Genomic DNA, 21,358 nt, shown 5'->3' with positions numbered 1-21,358 from the left:
ACGCCCAAATTTGTGTGTGAAGTGAAGAATTTGGGTTTGTGCTAAGGATGGGGAGGGGGAGCTCTGTCCTTGGCCTGGCTGCTTCCTCAGCAGGGGAAACTGAAGTGTGTGCTGGGGGTGAGACAGGGATGGAGGGAAAGGGGAAACAGGAAGGGAGGGAGAAGGGAAAGGAGAAGGGGAAAGGGAACGGGGAAGGAGAAGGGAAAAGGGAAAGAGAATGGATGGATGGGAAGAAGGGGAAGGGGTAAGGGAAGATGGGGAAGAAGCTGAAAGTGCCGAAGGGAAAAGGGAAAGGAGGAAGGAGAGGAAGGTGAATGGAAGGGACAAGGAAAAGGAGAAGGGGGAAGAAGAGGAATGGGAAGGGAAATGGGGAAAGACAAGGAGGGAAAGAGGAAGGGGAAAGGAGAAAGGAAGAGGGGGAGAGGGGAAGGCGGAATGGGAAGGGGGGAAAGAAAAGGGGAATAGGGAAGGGACGAGAAGGGGGAAAAGGATAAAGGGAGGGAAGGAGAAGAAGGAGGAGGAGGACGAAGAGAAGGAGGAGAAGGAGAAAGAGGAGGACGAGAAGGCGGAGAAGAAGGCGGAGGAGGAGGAGGAGGAGCAGTATAAACAGGAGGGAGGAGGAGCAGGAGCAGCAAGGAGGATCGTGGGGCGGGGCGGGAGCAGCGGCGGAACGCGGAGGAGGCGGGCCCGGGGCGGCTCCGCACAAGCCGCGCCGGCGGCGGAGCGGGCTGCGAGCGCCGGGCGCGGTGGCGCGCGCCTGTAGTCCCAGCTGCCGGGGAGGCTGAGCCCGACGGATCGCTTGAGCCCAGGAGTTCTGGGCTGCCGTGCGCTGTGCCGAGCGGGCGTCCAAGCTAAGGCCGCCATCAATATGGTGACCCGCGGGGAGCCGCGGGACACCAGGTTGACTAAGGAGGGGTGAACCGGCCCAGGTCGGAGACGGAGCAGGTCAAAGCTCCCGTGGCGGTCAGTAGCGGGATCGCGCCTGTGAATAGCCACGCCAGCGTAGCCTGGGCAATACAGAGACACGCGGGCTCCCCTTTTGCCACCGACACCCACCCCCGAACCCCAAACGCTTCCTTTTCACCCCGAAACACACACGCAAACACCGCCTCCTACTGGCACTCCTCGCAAACAACCCCGCAACGCTCCATTACAACACTCCCTCACACAACCAAATTTTCAAGCCAAACCAGCCCTGAAATAACACATGTGGGCAAACCCTCATGAAAGGGGTCCCGCGGGATCCCCTTGCCACACACGGGACCCTCTCGCGCCCCGTTTTGTCCCCCTTTCGCCGCCCTCTCCCGGGGCCCCTTGGTCATAGGCGGTTTTTGTCACCGCCGGGCCGTTTTTTTGTCACTCTCGGAGTCTTTTCTGTCACTCCCGGACCCTTTTCTGTCACCGCCGGGCCCCGCTCGCCGCCCGCCCCCTCAGCGCCCCCGCGCCCACAGCGCCTCCTGCCGGCCGCGCGCGGCACCGCCCCGCCCGCCTCGGCCCGTGCGCGGCCGCGGAGCGCCGGGGATTGGCACCGGGCGCGACCCGTAGCGCCCGTGGGCGCAGGCGCGGGGCGGCCGCGGAGCGCCGGGATCCGTGAGGGGCCGGGAGCCGGGAGCACGGCGGGGCCGCGGGCCGGGATCCCCGCGGGCCTCGGCGGCCGCCGCCGGCGCCATGAAGTCCCGCTTCAGCACCGTCGACATCCGCGCGGTGCTCGCCGAGCTGCGGCAGAGGTACCGGCACTCCCCGCCCGTGCGGCCCCGGGGAGCGTGGCCCGGCCCGGTGGGACCTGGTCCTGCCGCTGCTCCTGGCCCTGGCTCTGCTTCTGTCCCCGCTCCTCCTTGTGGCCCGGGGTCCTGGCGCCCCGCCGAAGTCTCCGGGCTGTGGGGGCTCTGCTCCTCCGTGGCGTCCCGCTGTCACAGCTCTGCCCTGAGCACTGCCCTGCCCGGGCTCTGCAGAACCCCCTGAGCCCCGCTGCCATCCCATCCCATGCCATGCCATGCCATGCCATGCCATGCCATGCCATGCCATGCCATGCCATGCCATGCCATGCCATGGCAGGGACACCTCCCACTGTCCCAGGCTGCTCCAGCCCCAGTGTCCAGCCTGGCCTTGGGCACTGCCAGGGATCCAGGGGCAGCCACTGCAAATCTGGCAATTCCAGCCCAGCCAGGAATTCCCAATTCCCAATCTCCCATCCATCCCTGCCCTCTGGCACTGGGAGCCATTCCCTGTGTCCTGTCCCTCCATCCCTTGTCCCCAGTCCCTCTCCAGCTCTCCTGGAGCCCCTCCAGGCCCTGCAAGGGGCTCTGAGCTCTCCCTGGATCCTTCTCCTCTCCAGGGGAACATTCCCAGTTTCCCAGCTGGGAAACTCCTCACATCCCTGTGGAGCTCTGGCACATTCCTGGTGTCCAGCCCCACTCTGAAGGGAGTGACTGACACCCCCAGGCCAGTTCAGAGCCCATACTGGGATTACTGGTGCCCTGTGCTGGCCAAGGAGCCCCAGTATCACCAGTTCATTTTACATCCCTGCCACAAAGAGGAGCACGGGCAGGAACTGGCAGCTTTCTCCATTTTGTTCATTAATATAAATTTCTCCACCTAATTTCCTCCCTCTCTGAACTGCTGTGTCTTAAGAGCAGTTTCTCCATCTCTCCATGGTTGTTGCTTCCAGCTCCTTCCATTAATCTTCCTTTGCTGCCCTTTTGGTTACTCCTTGGTGATTTATCATAGCTTGGTGATTTATATAACTTGGTAATTTATCATTACTTGCCCTTCTGTGTACTTTAATTGCCACTGGGATTTTTCCAGCCAGTTGTGTTTTGGATTCTCCAGAGCATTCCTTGTTTTTGGCAGCTTGTTGGGAATGAGAGTGAACAACGTTTATGATGTGGATAACAAGACCTATCTCATTCGCCTGCAAAAGTAAGAGCTTTAAACATCTTTATTTACAAATTCTTTACAAGTGCTGTGTGAAAATTCGAATTTTTAAATTGTCTGCAGTAATTCCTGACTTGTTTCCAGTGAGATTCTGCTGGTTTTTGGTAAAATGCAGTCATTTTTACCCAAAAAAATCCTTAGGAAATAGGATATGGAGAGGGAAACGCTGCAGAAAACCCTCTGCCAAGGGGTGGGTGGTGGGGTGGCTGCTCCTGTGCCACGTGGGGTCCCAGAAGGTCCTCATTTGGGAGGGGTGCTGGGGATTTTGGGGTGCAGCTCCTGTGTTTTGCCCTCAGGCCGGAGTGCAAGGCCACGCTGCTGCTGGAATCCGGGATCCGCATCCACCTGACGGAGTTCGAGTGGCCAAAGAACGTGATGCCATCCAGCTTCGCCATGAAGGTAAACTCAGCAGGGTGTGTGACTTGTGGGGTGGCTGCAGATCAGGAAGGAGTGGTCGCCTTCTGTCCTTGGGGGCAGGAAAATAGGGGAGGATTATCCCAGTGGATCCCGATCCTGCAGGTGGCTGAGGACAAGGGAAGAGCAAACGTGGGCTTGGGGTCACACCGCCGATGTTCAGTGCCTGAAAGAGTGAATACTTAAATTTGTAAAAACTTTTTATTAACTGTATTTATAGTTTTTATAAACCTCATTTATAAATTCCTTCTGGAACGTTGCTCCAGTAAAACCCTTGTCATTCCAGTTGGGCTGTGTGAATTTTTAGTTGCTGGATGCACACCCTGTGCTCCAGAGTCCTCTGTTGAGTCTGCTGAGCTCTGGGGGCTCAGGCCTTGCTCCAGGCTCTTAGGCTGGGCTCCTGCAGGTGCATCCACGGGTAGATCCATGGGGATACAGCCTGGGATGACTCCCATGGATCTGTTTATCCTCTGGGTGCAGCCAGAAGTCCCTCAGCAGAGATTCTCCAGGGTGGCTTTCCACGGCAGAGATGGGGGCAGGGATAATCCCAGTTCTCTTTAAAAAATAAACTCTTGGCATTTGAACCAGCTGCTCCCTTGAGCTAAACAAACAACGTAGAAAAAAAAAGTCTAATTGTTAAGATTTGGGCTCAATTATATTTATAATTATAAAAATGAAGGTGTTCCTTTGGTGAGCACCAACATTTTTACTCTTGTGATATTTGAGTTGAATAGGAAGTGGTTGGTGCCACAGGAGGGCTCTGTAGCCAAGCCATTCCCAGGTGTTTTCAGGTGTTTCCCAGACATTTTTCCCACCCCTCTGATGCCTGGAGAGGCTGCCTAGAACAGAGGCTAGACAGAGTTAAAGGGTCAAGGTGGGTATTTATTGAAAGGCCTTCAAAGGGCACGCCTTGGGCAGTGCAGGAGTCTTGCACAGCCAGGTGGGACAACAATCACAAATTTTTCAGACAGATAAAAATTTGGTCCGTTTGCATATCAGAGGTTAATTGTCCAATTACAACTTCAGGTAATGAAGTCAATTATTACTCCAGGTTTGCCCCCTGTCCTGGTTTAGGGCAAATCTGGGAGAGAACCCCCAGAGGGGTTTCTCTAGACAGCAGATTGAATCGGCCCCTCCCCCAGCCACTTCAGGGAAAATACTTCCTCTGAGAAAAGTGGAAAAAACTGTTTATTTCACAGGCACAAAAGAAAAAAAAAATTGAACAACATTAAACAATAACCCCCCCCCCCCCAATTAATTCACCATTGTTTACATTTTTTGGGGCTTGAACCAGTGAAGTGCCCTTGAGTTTCAGGCCTAGAGAGGAATTGTTTTGTCTTGGTAAAAGGGGAGAGACCAGCAGCTGAGTTGTAGAGTTACCCACTGAAGCAGCGCCGGTTTGAAAACCATAAAAGCTCAAACTTCAGGCCTCCCCCGCAGTGCCGGAAGCATTTGAGGACGCGGCGGTTGGTGAGCGTGAGGCAGCTGGGCATGGACCGCATCGTGGACCTGCAGTTCGGCAGCGAGCAGGCCGCCTACCACCTGATCCTGGAGCTCTATGACAGGGTGAGGCAGGGCTGCCAGCGTCCCCCGGGGCAGGGACACCAGCCTGGCCTCGCTGAGGGTCCCTGTGCTCGCAGGGCAACGTTGTCCTCACCGACCACGAGTACCTGATCCTGAACATCCTGAGGTTCCGCACGGACGAGGCCGACGACGTCAGGTTCGCGGTGCGGGAGCGGTACCCGGTGGAGAGTGCAAAAGCTGCTGTGCCTCTGCCCACCTTGGACAGGTAATCCCAGTTCCACAGCTCACGTTTTGTGGCCAGTGCAAAAGCTGCTGTGCCTCTGCCCACCTTGGACAGGTAATCCCACTTCCACAGCTCACATTTGGTGTGTTTGTTGTGGCCAGTGCAAAAGCTGCTGTGCCTCTGCCCACTTTAGAGAGGTAATCCCACTTCCACAGCTCACGTTTTGTGGCCAGTGCAAAAGCTGCTGTGCCTCTGCCCACCTTAGAGAGGTAATCTCAATTTCTGTTGGAATTGGAAATGCAAGGAATTCTCAGAGCTTTGGGCCTGTAAGCCAAAGTTTAGAATTTAATACGGGGTTCAATCTGAGACCTTGGAAAAGGCTTCCAAACTGAGGTGCTAGAAGTGAGAATGTGGATTTGTAATCTAAAGCAGAGTACATTAAGAAGAAGAAAGTTTTAGAGTTTAAGATATAGAAATAAAAGCAGTTCCAGAGGTAAACAAGGAGTTTAGAATGCAGCACTGTGGGTTTGTGTGCCATAACAGGATTGGCTAAGAAAGCTCACACTGTAGCATGGCTCCATAAGATGAAATATTTAAGGATTGGGTTAAAAGCATAAATATCCTTGTTGGCAGTGTTTTATTGGTCAATAAATCCTTAAAAGGTTTTGTAACTGGGGGTCTTGTGACCTTCTGAACTGTGCAGTGAAGATGTGAGCCCAACTCACCCTTCCTGTTTATGTAGAAGATAAGAAAATAAACCACATCATCTAAAAAACTCAGAGGTCCCGTCTCTAACTCATTTCAAACTCCTTCAGAAATCCCCATAAATTCCAGAGCTCATAAATGGTGTATTTATTGGGATAAACCCAAATTTGCCAGAGCTGTGAAAATCTTTGGGTAGTTTATTACAGGCCATTTTCAGTTTCATTTTTTAAGGCTGGAAATGTTTTGTAGCTTCTAAGCGATGCAATGTTGTTTTAAAACAGATTATTCTTTGGAATTGCAACTTGCCATTTTCTCCTGCAGGTTAACTGAAATCATATCAAATGCACCCAAAGGGGAGCAGCTGAAGAGGGTTCTTAACCCCCTCCTTCGTAAGTGATTGGGCTTTGTTAGGAGGTGAAATGAGGTCACTCATTTGCGTGTGCTGTGTCATGCTGGAAAACTTGAATAACTTCTCACAGAGTCCTGGAGTGGTTTGGATTGGGGATTGGAACCTTAAAGCCCATCTTATCCCACCCCCAGCCTTGGGCAGGGACACCTCCCACCCTGCCAGGCTGCCTTGGGAAACAGGGATTGATTTATTGATTCCAAGGCATCTGCGCAGAGCTGGGCCTGCCCGCGGTGCAGCAGTGATGGCACCTGGCAGTGGCTCTGCTGGAGCTCTGCCTTGGGGCATTTTGCACCATCCTGGTACCAGACAGGAGCTGTAAGTGTAAAGTCAGCTTTTCCTGAGCACAGAAGCACATTTGTCACGTTTGAGGTCATCAGAACAAAACTGGTTTTCCTCCTGACCTGCCAATGCTGCTCAAGCAGAGAATTTCCTGAGCAGCTCAAATCACACCTGAGCATGACTTTCCCCATCTCTTGATTCTCTTTTTCACCACCCTTTTCTCTCTACTCTGCTCTACTCTTAAATAATTGCTAAATAATAATAATAATAATAATAATAATAATAATAATAATAATAATAATAATAATAATAATTGCTGATTAGTGTCCCCCACTGATCCCAGTTGTGCTGTATCCATGCTGGAATTTGGTGATTCTGATCCTGTCATGTGGGAAGCCTTGGCCTCACGTGGTGTTACTGATCCAGTTACCAGGCACAGCTGCTCCACTCTAAAATCCCCACCATTTTTCCCCTTTGTGGGAATTTTGGCTGTTTCTCATCCCCTCCTCCTTACCCACCCATCCCTCCTGCCCCTTCCCTGATTTTTGGGACTTCTCACTCTTCTCACACTCTTGTGTCCAGTTTTGGTTTGTGTTTTTTTTTTTTTTTTTTTAATGCAAATTGTGAATATTTCTACAGATGATCCTTCACTGTTTCTTTTTTTAACAGCTTATGGGTCCACTCTCATTGAGCACTGCCTTATAGAAGCTGGATTTTCTGGAGCTGTCAAAATAGATCAACATCTGGAAAATAAAGGTGTAATATTTTAAAGGCTGGGCCACAAATATGGGGATTTTTATGTCTGTGTAGTGTTTTTTTTTCCTAAAGAGATGAGTAAACCTATGGTTCTGACCATATGGTTTTGGTTTTTAATGTTTTTAGCTTGGGGACCAGCCTTGTTTACATCAAAACTCTTGATTTGTGCATAAATTGGAGATAAAATATCAGATTGTTCTTGTAGTCTAAATGGTTTTATAGTGAGACACCACCTCACCCATGAGGTGAGTTCTGGTTGTTTGACAAGAAGAATTAACATCCAAGTCTTTATTTGTAGCAAACATTGGGGATTTGGTAAAGTAGCAGCTTTACATTTATTGGGAAATTAAAGATTTGGGTAATAAAATCAGGAAATATTTTCCTGCAGTCTTATTTTCCTCGTGTATTTTATATTTGCCATAAATCCAGAGGATTTTTTCCTACTGCATTATGGTGCAGTAAATAAATAACTTCTCACAGCTTCTGCTTTATGCTTTGCCCCTGCAGCTTTAATTTTATAAAGAGCTGGGATTTGTGGGGTCTTTTTTTCCTCCTGAAACTTGAATAATTATGTGCTAAAAGCATCTAGATAAATTTTTATATTAAAAATTTCCCAGATGTAAACCCAGACTCCTGTTGAAAATGAGCAATAATTGCAGGGATGAAACATTTCTGCTGTTTTCCCTTCAGAAAACCTTGAAAAGGTTCTTTCAGCTCTAGAGAAAGCAGAAGAATACATGGCCCTCACTGACAACTTCAGTGGAAAGGTGGGTCTGGGGTGGGCTGTCAGTGATTTGGAATTGCAGAGTTGAGCTGGCAAGCAGGAATTGCTCAGGAAATCCCAATTCCTGCTGTTCCCAGCTGTGGATTTTATTCCTGGGTATCAGGTGCTGATGTGGAATGAAAATTGCTTCTTTCCACGGACTGGGCAGCAATTAAATAATGCACAGGCAGATTGTATAAATCCTGGGAGATTTGCACTTGGGTTTTAATATGTTCTGTAATAAATCCTGCACAGAAACTCTGCATTTATGGGATAGTCCTGAGGGCTGGAAGAAGTTCACTTCTTTTTCCAGAAGAAATTGGAGTCAAGACAATTCCAGTGGGGTCAGGCACAAGGTTCCCTGCTGGAATTACTGATTGATAATACCTAAACCTTTCCACAGACAAATGATATTTTTGTCTTCTTTCAGGGTTATGTTATCCAGAAAAGGGAGAAAAAGCCAAGTCTGGAACCAGATAAACCAGCAGAAGATATCTACACGTAAATATTTGAAGTATTTCTTCCCTTTCTTTCTACTAGTCTGCATAACAGAAATTAGTTTTTAGGTGATAATATCAAATGTGTATTTTACAGATATGAGGAATTTCATCCTTTCTTGTTTTCTCAACATTCAAAATGTCCCTACTTGGAATTTGACTCATTCAATAAGGTACAGTGCTTTTGCTGATGCTGTACTTAAATGCTTGAATTGACTGCTGCTAAAAAGAGTAATTAAAACATACTGCAGGGGTTGTTAATGAAAGCAGAGACCTTGGAAGGGATGAATCATTTTATGGATAAATGTTTGATGAGAAAAAGCCACCCCCAGCAGGGCCTTTGGGCTGCAGCTGGGCAGTGCTGGCTCCTGAGCTCAGATCCTGGAGTGTGGAACCTGTGAGGGAGGTGGAAGCTTCCAGAAAGAGTCCCAAATGTTTTGTCCTGAGAGCTGGAATCTGAGTTGTCTCTGGAGTTAACAGTTGTGGCAGACATCACATTTACACTTCTTCTGTTCCTGCCCTGAAAGCCTCAGGCCTCTTATTTGGTGTTTCCGTGGGCACTGTCCTTTCTGGTCCTTGACTCATTAACATCTGGACTAATTAATTGCCTCTTGTTCTTGACCTTGATCTCCAGAATTCCCACTCCACGCTCCTGCCCTGCTTCCTGCCTGAATTTCTGTCATCTCCTTCACTGATCACAGAACCCCTGAATGGTTTGGCCTGGAAGGGACTCAAAACCCATCCAGTGCCACCCCTGCCATGGCAGGGACACTTCCACTCTCCCAGGCTGCTCCAGGCCCCATCCAGCCTGGCCTTGGGCACTGCCAGGGATCCAGGGGCAGCCACAGCTGCTCTGGGAATTCCATCCCAACCTCTCCCCACCCTCCCAGCCAGGAATTCCCAATTCCCAATCTCCCATCCAGCCCTGCCCTCTGGCAGTGGGAGCCATTCCCTGTTTTGTAGCTTGTCCCTTGTCCCCAGTCCCTCTGAGGATCTAAACAGCCCCAGACCTTCCTCATCTTTGCTTGGAGCACAGCTGGAGCACCAGGAGCAGTTCTTAGGCACTCTGGGTCTTTGTGCTTTTTTCAGTGAGCCAGTGAAGCAGCAGGGATTCAGGGCAGACAGATCTGGCTTTGCAACCATTTAATCTGAACCAAAGCAGCTTTTCCATCATTTCTTGGCAAAAAGATGAGCCATTGCTTGGCCACTGTTTTCCTTCTGTGTGTGCAGTGAGACTCAGCCCTGAGTGTGCTGCTGGACTCATCCCATGGGAAGGGGAATGGAGAAAGCTCCTGGAGGTTGTCTCAGCCTCTGTCAGCTCTCTTAGTGCTTTGCAGCCCTTTGCAGGGACCCTCCTGTGCCTGCTCTGAGCCAGGCCAGCCTGGGGATTCTCCAACCCGATCTCTCCTGCAGGCAACAGACGAGTTCTACTCCAAGCTGGAGGGGCAGAAGATTGATCTGAAGGCCTTGCAGCAGGTGTGTCCTGATCCTGGCCTGGGCAGCTGGGATGCCTCCCACATTTCCAGAAGCTTCTCTTGCTCCTTGCAGTGATCACCTGATGCCATTTGGTAATGGCATCAGGTAATCACTGCAAGATTATATATAAATATGTTTTTATATAAAATATTTTTTTTTGCCATCTTGTATTTAAAAGGAAAAACAAGCCTTGAAGAAACTTGAAAATGTCCGTAGGGACCATGAGCACAGACTGGAAGCTCTCCAGCAGGCTCAGGTAAGACAGATTTTGGGTTTTAATTAAAAAAATGCATAATCACACCACCATGGGATGGTTTGGTTGGGAGGGAACTTCAATCCCATCCAGCTCCAGGGACAGGGACACCTTCCACTATCCCAGGTAGCTCCAGCCTGGCCTGGAACATTTCCAGGGATTGCCAGCACTGGAGTTGGATCTTCTCCTGTGCCAACCACTTCAATCCATCCTTGGATTTCTTCACCACTGCTTCCATTTTTATCAAAACTGCTGCTGAGCAGGTGTTTGTCTGCAATGGCTCCAAGCTCCTCCTTTCCCTAAGGAAGCTGATAAGCTGAAGGGAGAGCTGATAGAGATGAACCTGGAGGTGGTGGACAGGGCCATCCAGGTGGTGCGCAGCGCCTTGGCCAACCAGATCGACTGGACCGAGATCGGGGCCATCGTCAAGGAGGCCCAGGCCCAGGGGGACCCCGTGGCCACGGCAATCAAAGAGTTAAAGCTGCAGACAAACCACATCACCATGCTGCTGAGGTGAGTGCACTGCATCAGGAGCTTAGAGAGTTAAAAATACCCCAAAATAGCTTTTTTTTTTGTACCCAGAAGTCTTGGTATAAAAGCTGGCACGTGGCAAAGTTAACCTGTGAATTTTTAGTTACCTCGCTTTCAGAAATGGCACTTTATAGAATAAACTTGTTTTCAGTCAGTTCCTTGGATTGGAAAAATTGGGCTCTTTATCTTCTGCTTTTGTTTTCTTTCTTCCCCCCAAATATGGGCAACTCCAAGACAGAAAAGTGTTGGCACAAAAAGCTTCCTGTGTCTGCACAGTGTGAAGGGTTTAGAGGCTCCTTGGGCCATTCCTAAAGTTCTGAGAGAAGTAAATTAAGAGCACATTGCACCAAGGATTAAAAATTAACCAGTTCTCTTATCTTAATCATCTGATGTTGTGTGTTTTTAGGAACCCCTATGTGTTATCTGAAGAGGAGGAGGAGGATGACGATGCTGACGTAGAGAAGGAAGAAACAGAAGAACCAAAGGGAAAAAAGAAAAAGAATAAAACCAAACAGTTGAAGAAACCTCAGAAAAACAAACCCTCATTGGTTGATGTTGATCTCAATTTGTCTGCCTATGCCAATGCCAAAAAGTAAGATTTTTCAGTAAATATGTGTTTTTGTAGGAAAAAAAATTCTCTGGGTGTGCAATTGTTGGTGATAATATTGCAGGAGGAAGGGTTTTGGGATGTCTTGTTAAAAATTGAAATAGCAGCTTGCCCTGAGCTCTGGGATGGGAATTGCCCTGGTGCAGAGCAGCTGCTCTGTGGCTCACTCTGATTGAATTTTCCAGTTCTGCCCATGGAACAGAAGGCAGAGGCCTGGGATGAGTGGGATAAGGGCAAAGGAGTGGCTCTGCTGGGATTTCAGGACAAACACTTGTGTTTCACAGGTACTATGATCACAAAAGACATGCAGCTAAGAAAACTCAGAAGACAGTGGAAGCTGCAGAAAAGGTATTTTTTTCCCTTGGCTTTTAGAAGATATTTAAATGGAAAATCCCTCCCACTCCTCAGTGGGAAATCCTGACCTGATCTGAGCAGCCCTAACAAAACATGAAAGGAAAAACAATCACCCAGGGTTGTTTTATTCTTGACATTTGGAGCTCAGTGGAGGATTGCAGATCCCTGATGGATCCTCCTTTTCCACCAGTAGCATTGGGAATACTCAGAGCAGGTGGAGCTACTGACAGACCAGGACTTAGAGTGGAAAATCAGTGGGAATCCAAGAGCTGATCATTTCAGGGGGCAGCTCTGCAGGGTGGAGTTTTAAGAGCAGGGCTGCACTGTGATCAAGTCCAGAGCCATTTCCTACCAACTTTCCCAGTGTTCAGTGGGGAATTCTGTGATTCCTGCTGGATGGTGATGGTGCTTTCTGTCCAAACAGGCTTTTAAATCAGCTGAGAAGAAGACAAAGCAAACCCTGAGGGAAGTTCAGACTGTCACCACCATCCAGAAGGCCAGAAAGGTCTATTGGCAAGTACAGCTCCATCATCCTTCTCTCATGTCCTGTGTCAGGATGGATCTTCCCTGGCTCAGGAGTGGAGCTCTTTAGGATTTCTCAGCACTGCACTTTGGATGGAGTCTCCCTAAAGGTTCTTCTCAAAGCCAGAGGATCCCAGAATGGTTCCCAGGGACAGCAGCCCAGAGCAGCCGTGGCTGCCACGTCCCTGGAAGTGTCCAAGGCCAGGCTGGACATGGCTTGGAGCAGCCTGGGACAGTGGAAGGTGTGGTCCAGTGGGACTGGATGTTCTTTAAGGTTCCTTCCAACCCAAACCATTCTGGGCTTCTGTGCTTTAAAAAACAACAAACAAGTGAAACAAAACCTCAAGGCTTTTAATCACCTAATGACTGAATTATTAAAATAAAGATAAATAGGAGGACTGTGCTGCTTGTTCCATCTCCAGATCTCACTGCCAGTGATGCTGTAGTTGCCCCATGCCTTCTTTTTATGTCCCAGGCCTGTAGATGGAAGTGGATGGAAGTAAAAATATTTTCAGTCTCATCAGTCGTAGGTGCTGAGATGGATATTTTGAGTTTGGTATCAAAAACCACCTGTGCAATGTTCTGTTAGTTCCAGGTGTTACTCACACTGAGGATTTGCTGGCATTTGGCAGGTTTGAGAAGTTCCTGTGGTTCATCAGCTCTGAGAATTACCTGGTGATTGCTGGCAGGGATCAGCAGCAGAACGAGCTGATCGTGAAGCGCTACCTCAGACCAGGTGAGCCCATGGAGGGCATGGGGGGAGTTTCCTCCTCTTTCCCACTTCTCTGCGTGTCCAGGAGTGACATGGGAAGGTCTCTCTGCTTTGTGGGCCTTGGATCAAAGGGAATTTTGGTGATGAGAATCCCTCTGGTGCCACGGGGTGAGAGCAGCTTGGATGGGCTCCCCTCAGGAGCAGAGGAGCTGATTCTCCCTGGGACAAGGATGGACTGAAAGGCTTCTGTGTCCCCACCCTGCCCCTTGCAGCCAGACCAGGCATTTCCATCTAACATGAGAGGCTTCCCTGGCTCCAGGGATGTGTGGATCTGAGGGAAGTCTCCTCTTTTCCCAGGGGACATCTACGTGCACGCGGATCTGCACGGAGCCACCAGCTGCGTGATCAAGAACCCCTCAGGTACCTGTGGGGCCCTGGGGGCAGGAGCTGGCATTGCCTTCCCTTGGGATGGGAGTCAGTCCTTCCTGGGAAGCTCCCAGGCTGGGTTGGGGCAGGATTTGATGGCTCCTGGTGTGCTGGGTGTTCCCAGGTGAGCCCATCCCGCCGCGGACGCTGACGGAGGCGGGGACCATGGCCCTGTGCTACAGCGCTGCCTGGGACGCCCGCGTGGTCACCAGCGCCTGGTGGGTGTCCCACAGCCAGGTGAGCACATCAGCCTGGAGCTCTGCAGCCACAGCTCCCCTGGGAACTGGGATGTGACCCCAGACAGGGGCCCATGGGTGTGGATCAAACTTCTGTGTGAGGGTGGGGAGGTCACACCAGAGGCGTGCTGGTTTTGTTGATGCCTCAGGGTTTGGCTTTTGTATTTTTCACATTCTGTGCTGCTTTAGTGTGTGGGTCTGAGCTTCATATCAGGGGATGGTGAGCTCTCTGCACAGAGCAGGGAGACAAATGATCCAAAGCTCAGGCCCAGGAGCACAAACAGCGTGGGCTGGAGAGAGAAAAACAAGCAGGATGGGAGTGCCTGGGCTAAAGCTGGAATGGGACAATGAACTGCAAGGTGCAAATGGAGCAGAGCTGATCCCAGTGAGAGCCCCCGGGAGCGCTCGTGCATTTTGGGACCATTTTGGTTCCTCTTGGCTGCAGCCCTGGCTGGGCTCTGGTGCTGCCCAAGGTGGATCCATGGAGGAGATCCTTTGAATAAATCCCTGCTTTATTCTGTGACTCCATCCAGCCTCTGCTCCAGGGCAGCCTTCTCAAGGCATCATTATTCCCTGAATGCTCCTGAGTCTGTCCTGGGTTTATTTCCTGAGTTACTCACCCAGGACTCCTAAAACACAGTGCTGGTAGGGTGGGACTGGATTGAAACATCCCTTAGGAAAATTCCCTGCAAAGGAGAGGAAGAGCCCCTTGGATATGGAGTCCTGCAGAACTGTTCCCAGTTCAGCTCCTCTTGAGCCAGTGTTTCTCTTGGTGCTGTTGTCACCTGATGTTGGTCTTCTGTCACAGAGGTTTTTTGCAGTTTATCGTGGTTTTCTTTTAGGTTTCTAAAACTGCCCCCACGGGAGAATATCTCACTACTGGCAGCTTCATGATCCGAGGTGAGGCACGAGGGAACAGAGGGAATGGGATGTTTTCCCAAAGGTGCTGGGCTGTCCTGCAGTGGCAGCAGATCCCACTCTTCTCCCAGAAATCTGTTGGGAATGACTTAGTCTGAGTATCAGGCAGCTGCAGCAGCAGTTTGAGCTGAGCCCTGGGCAGAAGTTCATTAACTCAGCTGCTTTTGAGTTCTCCTTTTCTCATCCCAGAGATAAAATAAGCCCCAGTGTAATTTTTTGGTAGCCTAAAGCCTCTAATAAAAATGAATTTTGGAAGTACATCCTGCAGCATGGCTGCTAAACCTCCTCATGAGACTCTCCCTTTGTTTTTCAGGGAAAAAGAATTTCCTTCCACCTTCCTATCTGATGATGGGCTTCAGCTTCTTGTTTAAGGTACAGCTATTCCCATGCAGCTCCTGCTGGCTTTTGTAATTTGCTTTGAGCTGCAGGAGGCTTATTTTCCACATCTTGCTTATCAGTGTATTCCCAATTACTTCTTTTCCCACTGGGAAAAATCCCATAAAAAGCTTCTTGCTGATAATGACTCTGCTTTCATTTCCATCTCAGCCCAGTGTGCACTGTCTGCATTCCAAACAGACTCTGGACCTTCCTGCCTCTGCCAGGGTTGTTATCCCAGCTCTGTTTGGAATCTGAACATTTCTCTGTGTCACCCTGACTTATGAGGTTGGCACACTTGGGTCTGGTTTAATTTTTTTGCCTTTTGATGGCAGAAAGTGTTAGAAAGGGAAGAAGAAGCTGAGTGAGGTGTTGTGTGAGCATCACCAGGCCTGACCCAGAGGCTCCTCGTTTTTAGGTGGATGAGAGCTGTGTCTGGAGGCACCGGGAGGAGAGGAAGGTCAAAGTCCAGGATGAGGATCTGGACACGGTTTCCAGCAGTGCCAGTGAGCTGGTGGCTGAGGAGGTGGAGCTTTTAGGTACAGAGGGGGGACTGGGTGATCTCAGAGTTTGGATCAGTGATAGGACAAAGGGAAATGGTTTCACACTGACACAGGGCAGGGATGGATGGGATATTGGGATGGAATTCCTGGCTGGGAGGGTGGGGAGGCCCTGACACAGATTCCCAGAGCAGCTGTGATCCCTGGATCTCTGGAAATGTCCAAGGCCAGGCTGGACAGGGCTTGGAGCAGCCTGGGATAGTGGAAGGTGCCCCTGCCCATGGAAAGGGGGTGGAACTGGATGGGATTTAATGTCCCTTCCAACACAAACCATCCTGGGATGATGGATCAGTTTGGTATTCCTGTGTTTTCCTGCCCTGGATGCCCCAGATGGAGGAGACAGCAGCAGTGAGGAGGAAAAAGCAGAGGCTGAGGGAGCTCCAGAGGCTGAGGGAGCTCCAGAGGCTGAGGAAGCTCCAGAGGATGAGGAAGCCACAGCTGAGAGCACCCGTGAGGAGGGCATTGCTGAGCAGGGAGGAGGGAACACTCCTGCTCCAGAGGCTGAATCCGAGGAGGACGATGGAGACTCTGAGGAGGAACATCCAGAGCCCAAGAGGGAAGTGAAGGAGGAAGAGGTGAATTATCCAGACACCACAATTGACCTGTCACACCTTCAGCCCCAGAGGTGAGAGAAGCAGCAGCTGGGGCACCTGAGGGTCTCCTAAAACACTGGCAGGACAAGGCTGGGATGCATTGCCATCCCTTCCTTCCATGCTCAGCAATGGGAATGCTGAGAAACTGAGCCCTGAGCAGCCTCTGCTCTGCTGAGGCTGTGGGATGAGCTCAGCTCCCTGTTGTCCCTGGGACTCCTTAGAGGGTGCAGGGAGCAGGGATTGGGTGGGTGCTCACGGGAAGCTGCACACTGGGGCTCCCTTGGGCTGTGTTTGTCACTTGTGTGTGTGTGAGAGGAGCTGGCAGAGAGCTAAGATTGTTTTCTAAAGTGAATCCCAGTGTTCCTGCCTTTTCCAGTCTCCAAAGCTGGGATTGCCAAGCTCTGGAAAGCTGAAAGTTAGAACCAAGCTGCTGATGTCTGGGCTGTGGTTGGTGTGTCCATGGTGAGCTGCCCTACATCTGCTGATGAGCTCTTTCTCCATCTCCCCACAGATCCCTGCAGAAAATCATCCCCAAAGAGGAAGAGCCCAACTTGGTAAGGTCCCAGCTCCAGTGGGTGGCCCAGAGCCCTGGGAGCTGCTGGGCAGGATCTGCCCTAAACTGCCTTTCCCTCCTCAGAGTGACAGCAGGGCCCAGGGCCGGAGGCATCTCTCTGCCAAGGAGAGGAGGTGAGAGCCAGTGGGTGTTCCAGGGAATCCCAGAACCCCAGGATGGTTTGGATTGGAAGGGACCTTAAATCCCATCCCAGTCCACCCCCTGCCATGGCAGGGACACCTTCCACCATCCCAGAGTGCTCCAAGCCCTGTCCAACCTGGCCTTGGACACTGCCAGGGATCCAGGGGCAGCCACAGCTGCTCTGGGCAAATGCTTCTTCCCCATTCCCTCCCCACGTCCTGGGCACATCTGTACCCACCCCAATCCATGCCCATTGTCCATCCTGCATTTCCAGGGTCAGGTGCTGCTCCTGTCCTTTGGGAATGCTGGCTGGGAACAGTTTTACTTGTGGGCTGGAGAGGTTTTTCTGAGGAGGGGCTGCTTCCAGTGTTCCTCTGGATCCCTGTGACAGGGAAGCAGGGTGGGAATGCTGTCAGGAGAGCAGCAGCTTCTCTCATCACCACAAATGAGGATGTTGTGATTGTTCTCCTTAGAGAAATGAAGAAAAAGAAGCAGCAGAACAACTCTGAGAACTCGGAGCTGTCTGAAGAGAAGCAGAAGGAGACAGAGACAGAGACCCAGCCTCTGGCTGCTCCCAACTGCCACAAGGCAGCTCCAGCCCCTCAGCCCATCAAGCGGGGCCAGAAGGTGGGCAGGGACCAGGGGGACCCTGGGCTGAGCTGCTGGCATGGAAACGTGGACAGCAATCCCACATTTCCCAGCCTCCCGTGGCTGCTTTGGTGGTGCTTTGAGTGGTCTCAGGTGATGGTGCTGGGGGTTAGCACGGGGCTCACTGGAACCAGTCCCTTGCCTACTGGTGAACTGCTCTGAAAGAGTTTGGGAAACCGGGAAGGAAAGAGCACTGGGCTCAGCATCTGTGCTTGCAGCACTCTGCTAAAAGTTGTCATTTCTGAAGCTGTTGGTGCTTCCTCCTGCAGAGTAAAATGAAGAAGATGAAGGAGAAGTACAGGGACCAGGACGAGGAGGACCGGGAGCTCATCATGAAGCTGCTGGGGGTGAGGGGGGAGTTGAGCCTTCCCCGGGGTGTGGTGGCTCTGGTCACCAGCCCTGACCACCTGTGTCACCACAGTCTGCAGGATCCAACAGGGAGGACAAAGGGAAAAAAGGGAAGAAGGGGAAGACAAAAGAAGAGGCAGCAAAGAAGCAACAGCAGAAAACCAAACCCCAGCGCCGTGCAGCAGGAGGGGGCAAGGAGACCCTCCCAGCAGGAATTGTGCTGCACGAGGCACAGGACCCAGGCCTGGATGAGCTGCAGGAGGACAAGGTGAGGAGTGGGATGGGAAGGTGAGGAACAGGGTGAGAAGGTGAGCCAGCAGGAGGAGAAGGTGAGCTCCTCCCCTCCCCTCCCCTCCCCTCCCCTCCCCTCCCCTCCCCTCCCCTCCCCTCCCCTCCCCTCCCCTCCCCTCCCCTCCCCTCCCCTCCCCTCCCCTCCCCTCCCCTCCCCTCCCCTCTGCTCTCCTCTCCTCGGATTTGGATTTTGGGCACTGTGGAGAGCTCTGTGGCTGCTGCCAGGGTTCAGGGATTCCACTGGATTCCCAGAGCAGCCCAAGGCCCTGCAGCAGTCCCTGTGCTCATCCTGTTCCCAGCACAGCCAGAACGGGCTCGGAGCAGTCCCGAGGCTCCCGTTCATCCAACAGCTCCCCCTGAGCCAGGTGTAACCGAGCTCCCAGCCCTGCTGGTGGCATTTGCTCTCTCTGAGCCCCATCTCCTCCTCCCAGCTCGGAGTGTGCCAGGCAAATTAGAGGTTGGAAAGAAACACTCCACCCTCCCACCCACGGCAAAGTGCTGCTCTCACCTTGGTTGTGAAACGAGTTCAGTTCTCTTTGCAGGGAGAATGGGGCTTTCTGGGGCCTGCTGGCTAAAGAATTTCTTGGGGAACGGGAGGCAAAGCTGCTCTGTGGTTCCTGCAGGCCTGATGTGTCCTCTCTTTGTGTGTGCAGGAGGAGCAGGACCAGGAGCAGCCAGGACTGGAGGTAAATGCTCAGTTCTGTAAGGGCTGAGGTGGGGCTGTGTTCCTGCTGGGACTGGGACATGGGGGAGCCCTCCAGGACTGTTTGAACCCACTTTAACTGTATTTTAAAAATTAACCTCCTTTTCTGCCTGCCCTGCTCATCTCCACACCCCCCATAAACCCAGAGCTGGCTCCAAGGGTGTTTGCCCTTGGATTTTGCCTTGGTGCCTCTGGGCTGGATGATGACACAATGAGCAGTGCAGGTTCTTTAGTTCAGAAGTTTGTTTACATATAAAATAGTTTCAAATTTTCTGTAATTACTTTTGTGTAATTACAGGCTGTGGGTGTTGCCCAGGGCTGGGAATAAGTGAATTCCTTTAAATTCCTCATGGATAAGGATAATGGTGAGGGAGCTTTGGGTAACTCTTGGTCCAAAACCGAGATCCAGCCAAGGATGTGATTTTAGTGATGAAACAGGATCAGTCACAAATCCTGGCTTGGGAATTCCATGCCAGATCCATGCTCATGGAACCACGGAATGGTTTGGCTTGGAAGGGCCCTTCAAGGCTGCTCTTCCACCTCCTGCCCCGTGACCCCAGGGAGGGCTGAGCACAGGGCCTGGTCCCAGTGGAGCTCTTTGTCTCCCAGGAGAGCGAGGCCCTGCTGGACTCCCTGACTGGGCAGCCCCACCCCGAGGACATCCTGCTCTTTGCTGTCCCCATCTGTGCTCCCTACACAGCCATGACCAACTACAAGTGAGTGGCAGCACCTCCCTGGGAGGGCACGTGGTCAGTTTGTTTTATTGACTGAAACCTTTCCTTCGGGCAGGTATAAAGTCAAACTCACTCCGGGCACCCAGAAGAAGGGCAAAGGTATGGTGTGAGAGCCCTGAGTCCTTTCCTGTGCTCTGCCTGCTGCAGGCAGTGTGGTTTTCCAGGCTGTTTCACTCTTCCCTGTGTTTTTCCAGCTGCCAAGATTGCCTTGCACAATTTCATGCAGTCCAAAGAAGCCAGTGCACGAGAGAAGGACCTGTTCCGCAGCGTGAAGGTGAGGCTGGCTGCAGCGTCTCCTCTGCAAAGCAGCAGCAGCCAAACGTCCCCAAGTGCCAGTTTGGGAGGAAATGCTGCCAAAACTGAGTGTGCTCTTGGGTTTTTTTAGCAGTGGAGTTTGTCTGTACTCCTGGGGAAGGTCAGAGAGTCCTGCAATGGTTTGGGGTGGAAAGGATCTTAAAAAGCCATGGGCAGGGACACTTCCCACTATCCCAGGCTGCTCCAAGCCCCATCCAGCCTGGCCTTGGACACTCCCCAGCTCCTCTGGGAAAGCTCTGCTGCCCAGCCTGGGAAGGACCATGAGAAACTGAGCCTCAGTGGGAGCACTGGGCCTTCTGCTTCTGCATTGTGTCACTGTTTGAGAAAAGCAGCAGCTCCCAAGAAACCCTCTGGGTTTGGGAGTGGGAATTCCTGGAGCAGGGGCAGGAGCTTGCACTGGGAGCTGAGGTTGGAGATGTCCTGGTGCCCCTCCCTCCCTGCCAGGGGCTCACCAGGGCCAAGGAAAGGATCATCCCAGTGCTCCAGAAAGGCTTTCCTGCTGTGGTCACTTTCTCCTCTTCCATGTTCCCTAGGACACAGATTTGTCAAGAAATATTCCTGGGAAGGTGAAAGTGTCAGCACCTCACCTCCAGAACATGAAGAGGAAGTGATTCCGTGCTGGGGGCTCTGGCCCCAAACCGGACCTGGGGCTGGGACAGATGGACACAGACCCACGACCAGGACTGAATTCCAGCACCCAGGACCTGCATTCCTGGTGGTTTAGCTGGACTCTGCTACAAATTGCAGATAAATGTGGAATTAAATTGCTGGCATTTGGTCAGGAATGTCCTCCCCTGCTGCTGCTTCTCTCTTTGAGCGCTCATTCCCCACTGCTGGGCAAAGGCTCTGGAATCTGGGGCAGGAAAACTCCGGGGTGTTCAGTTCCAGAGCCTCCAGGAGGGCAGTTCCAGTGGAGAACACTTCCTCTGGGAAGGTGGAATCGTGTTTCCCCCCAAGCATTCCCTGGCTGTGGAGAGGGGGAAGGTGCAGGCCCAGATGCCCCCAGCCCAGCTGTAAAGAACCCTGTGGAGAGGAGGAAGAGCAGGGCTGGGAGTCAGGATGAACCCCTGGGATCTCTCAGGAATTACAGCACAGGAGTTGTTCTACAAGTCAATGTTTTTAATTAGTTTTTGAAGACAGCTTAAAACATGATTCCCCCCCACACCCCGTTCCCCACAGCAGCATGGCCTGGCCCTGTCCCCTGTGTCCCCACAGAGACAGGGCTGCCCCTCTCCATGTCCCTGCAGCCAGGGGACATCCCTGGGGCTGCTCCAGGGGCAGGGGAGCTCCACAGGGCCGGGAAGAGGCACAAACACTCTCAGTTACACTCGCAGGGCAGAATATCTGCTACCTAAGGTTCACAATTGAAGTTCCACAACATAAAAATTAAAAAAAAAAACCAAAAAACCCGAACTACAGCCAAGCAGAAATTAGTGGTGCTTTAACATCTCAAGGTTTACGACAGTTTATCAACCAACAATGGGACAACTTCCAGATCCTGCTCCTAACTTCCAGATCCTGCTTCTCTGACCTTAAGCATCTGTGGCAAAACATGAAG

The 21,358-nt window shown here is 51.6% G+C and overlaps 2 protein-coding genes across 2 annotated transcripts in view; both read left to right on the top strand.

Moving 5' to 3' along the window:
- VCPKMT (valosin containing protein lysine methyltransferase) overlaps positions 1-3,706 on the top strand; it is a 40,043-nt gene extending 36,337 nt beyond the window's left edge. Inside the window, exon 6 of the transcript XR_008437708.1 lies at positions 3,697-3,706. The gene's annotated coding sequence lies outside the window, so the exon portion shown is untranslated. The remainder of the gene's footprint in view (positions 1-3,696) is intronic.
- NEMF (nuclear export mediator factor) lies at positions 1,564-20,589 on the top strand. The gene is made up of 33 exons (XM_053981374.1): positions 1,564-1,727; positions 2,851-2,919; positions 3,231-3,333; positions 4,789-4,914; positions 4,989-5,137; positions 6,122-6,189; positions 7,158-7,244; positions 7,935-8,011; positions 8,438-8,508; positions 8,602-8,677; positions 9,918-9,980; positions 10,159-10,236; positions 10,538-10,746; positions 11,171-11,356; positions 11,656-11,719; positions 12,150-12,238; positions 12,880-12,983; positions 13,317-13,379; positions 13,510-13,622; positions 14,464-14,521; positions 14,853-14,911; positions 15,333-15,453; positions 15,805-16,099; positions 16,579-16,621; positions 16,705-16,754; positions 17,235-17,388; positions 17,679-17,756; positions 17,831-18,025; positions 18,702-18,734; positions 19,361-19,467; positions 19,541-19,584; positions 19,680-19,759; positions 20,334-20,589. Exons 1-33 carry the CDS (start codon positions 1,669-1,671, stop codon positions 20,409-20,411), a joined length of 3,249 nt encoding a protein of 1,082 aa, XP_053837349.1. The 5' UTR covers positions 1,564-1,668; the 3' UTR covers positions 20,412-20,589.
- The last annotated feature ends 769 nt before the right edge of the window (positions 20,590-21,358 follow it).

Source organism: Vidua macroura, chromosome 6 (assembly GCF_024509145.1).
Source record: "Vidua macroura isolate BioBank_ID:100142 chromosome 6, ASM2450914v1, whole genome shotgun sequence".
Lineage (NCBI taxonomy): Eukaryota > Metazoa > Chordata > Aves > Passeriformes > Viduidae > Vidua > Vidua macroura.
The sequence above is the reverse complement of the archived record's forward strand: the minus strand, read 5'-3'. Positions and strand labels throughout refer to the sequence as shown.

What these genes read in the sequence shown, in the direction of transcription:
- NEMF (XM_053981374.1), top strand. Translation starts at nt 1,669, where the DNA reads ATGAAGTCCCGCTTCAGCACCGTCGACATCCGCGCGGTGCTCGCCGAG. An exon ending in GCCTATGCCAATGCCAAAAA is followed by an intron (nt 11,357 to 11,655) that starts GTAAGATTTTTC and finishes TGTGTTTCACAG; the next exon opens with GTACTATGATCACAAAAGAC. An exon ending in GGTGGGTGTCCCACAGCCAG is followed by an intron (nt 13,623 to 14,463) that starts GTGAGCACATCA and finishes GTTTTCTTTTAG; the next exon opens with GTTTCTAAAACTGCCCCCAC.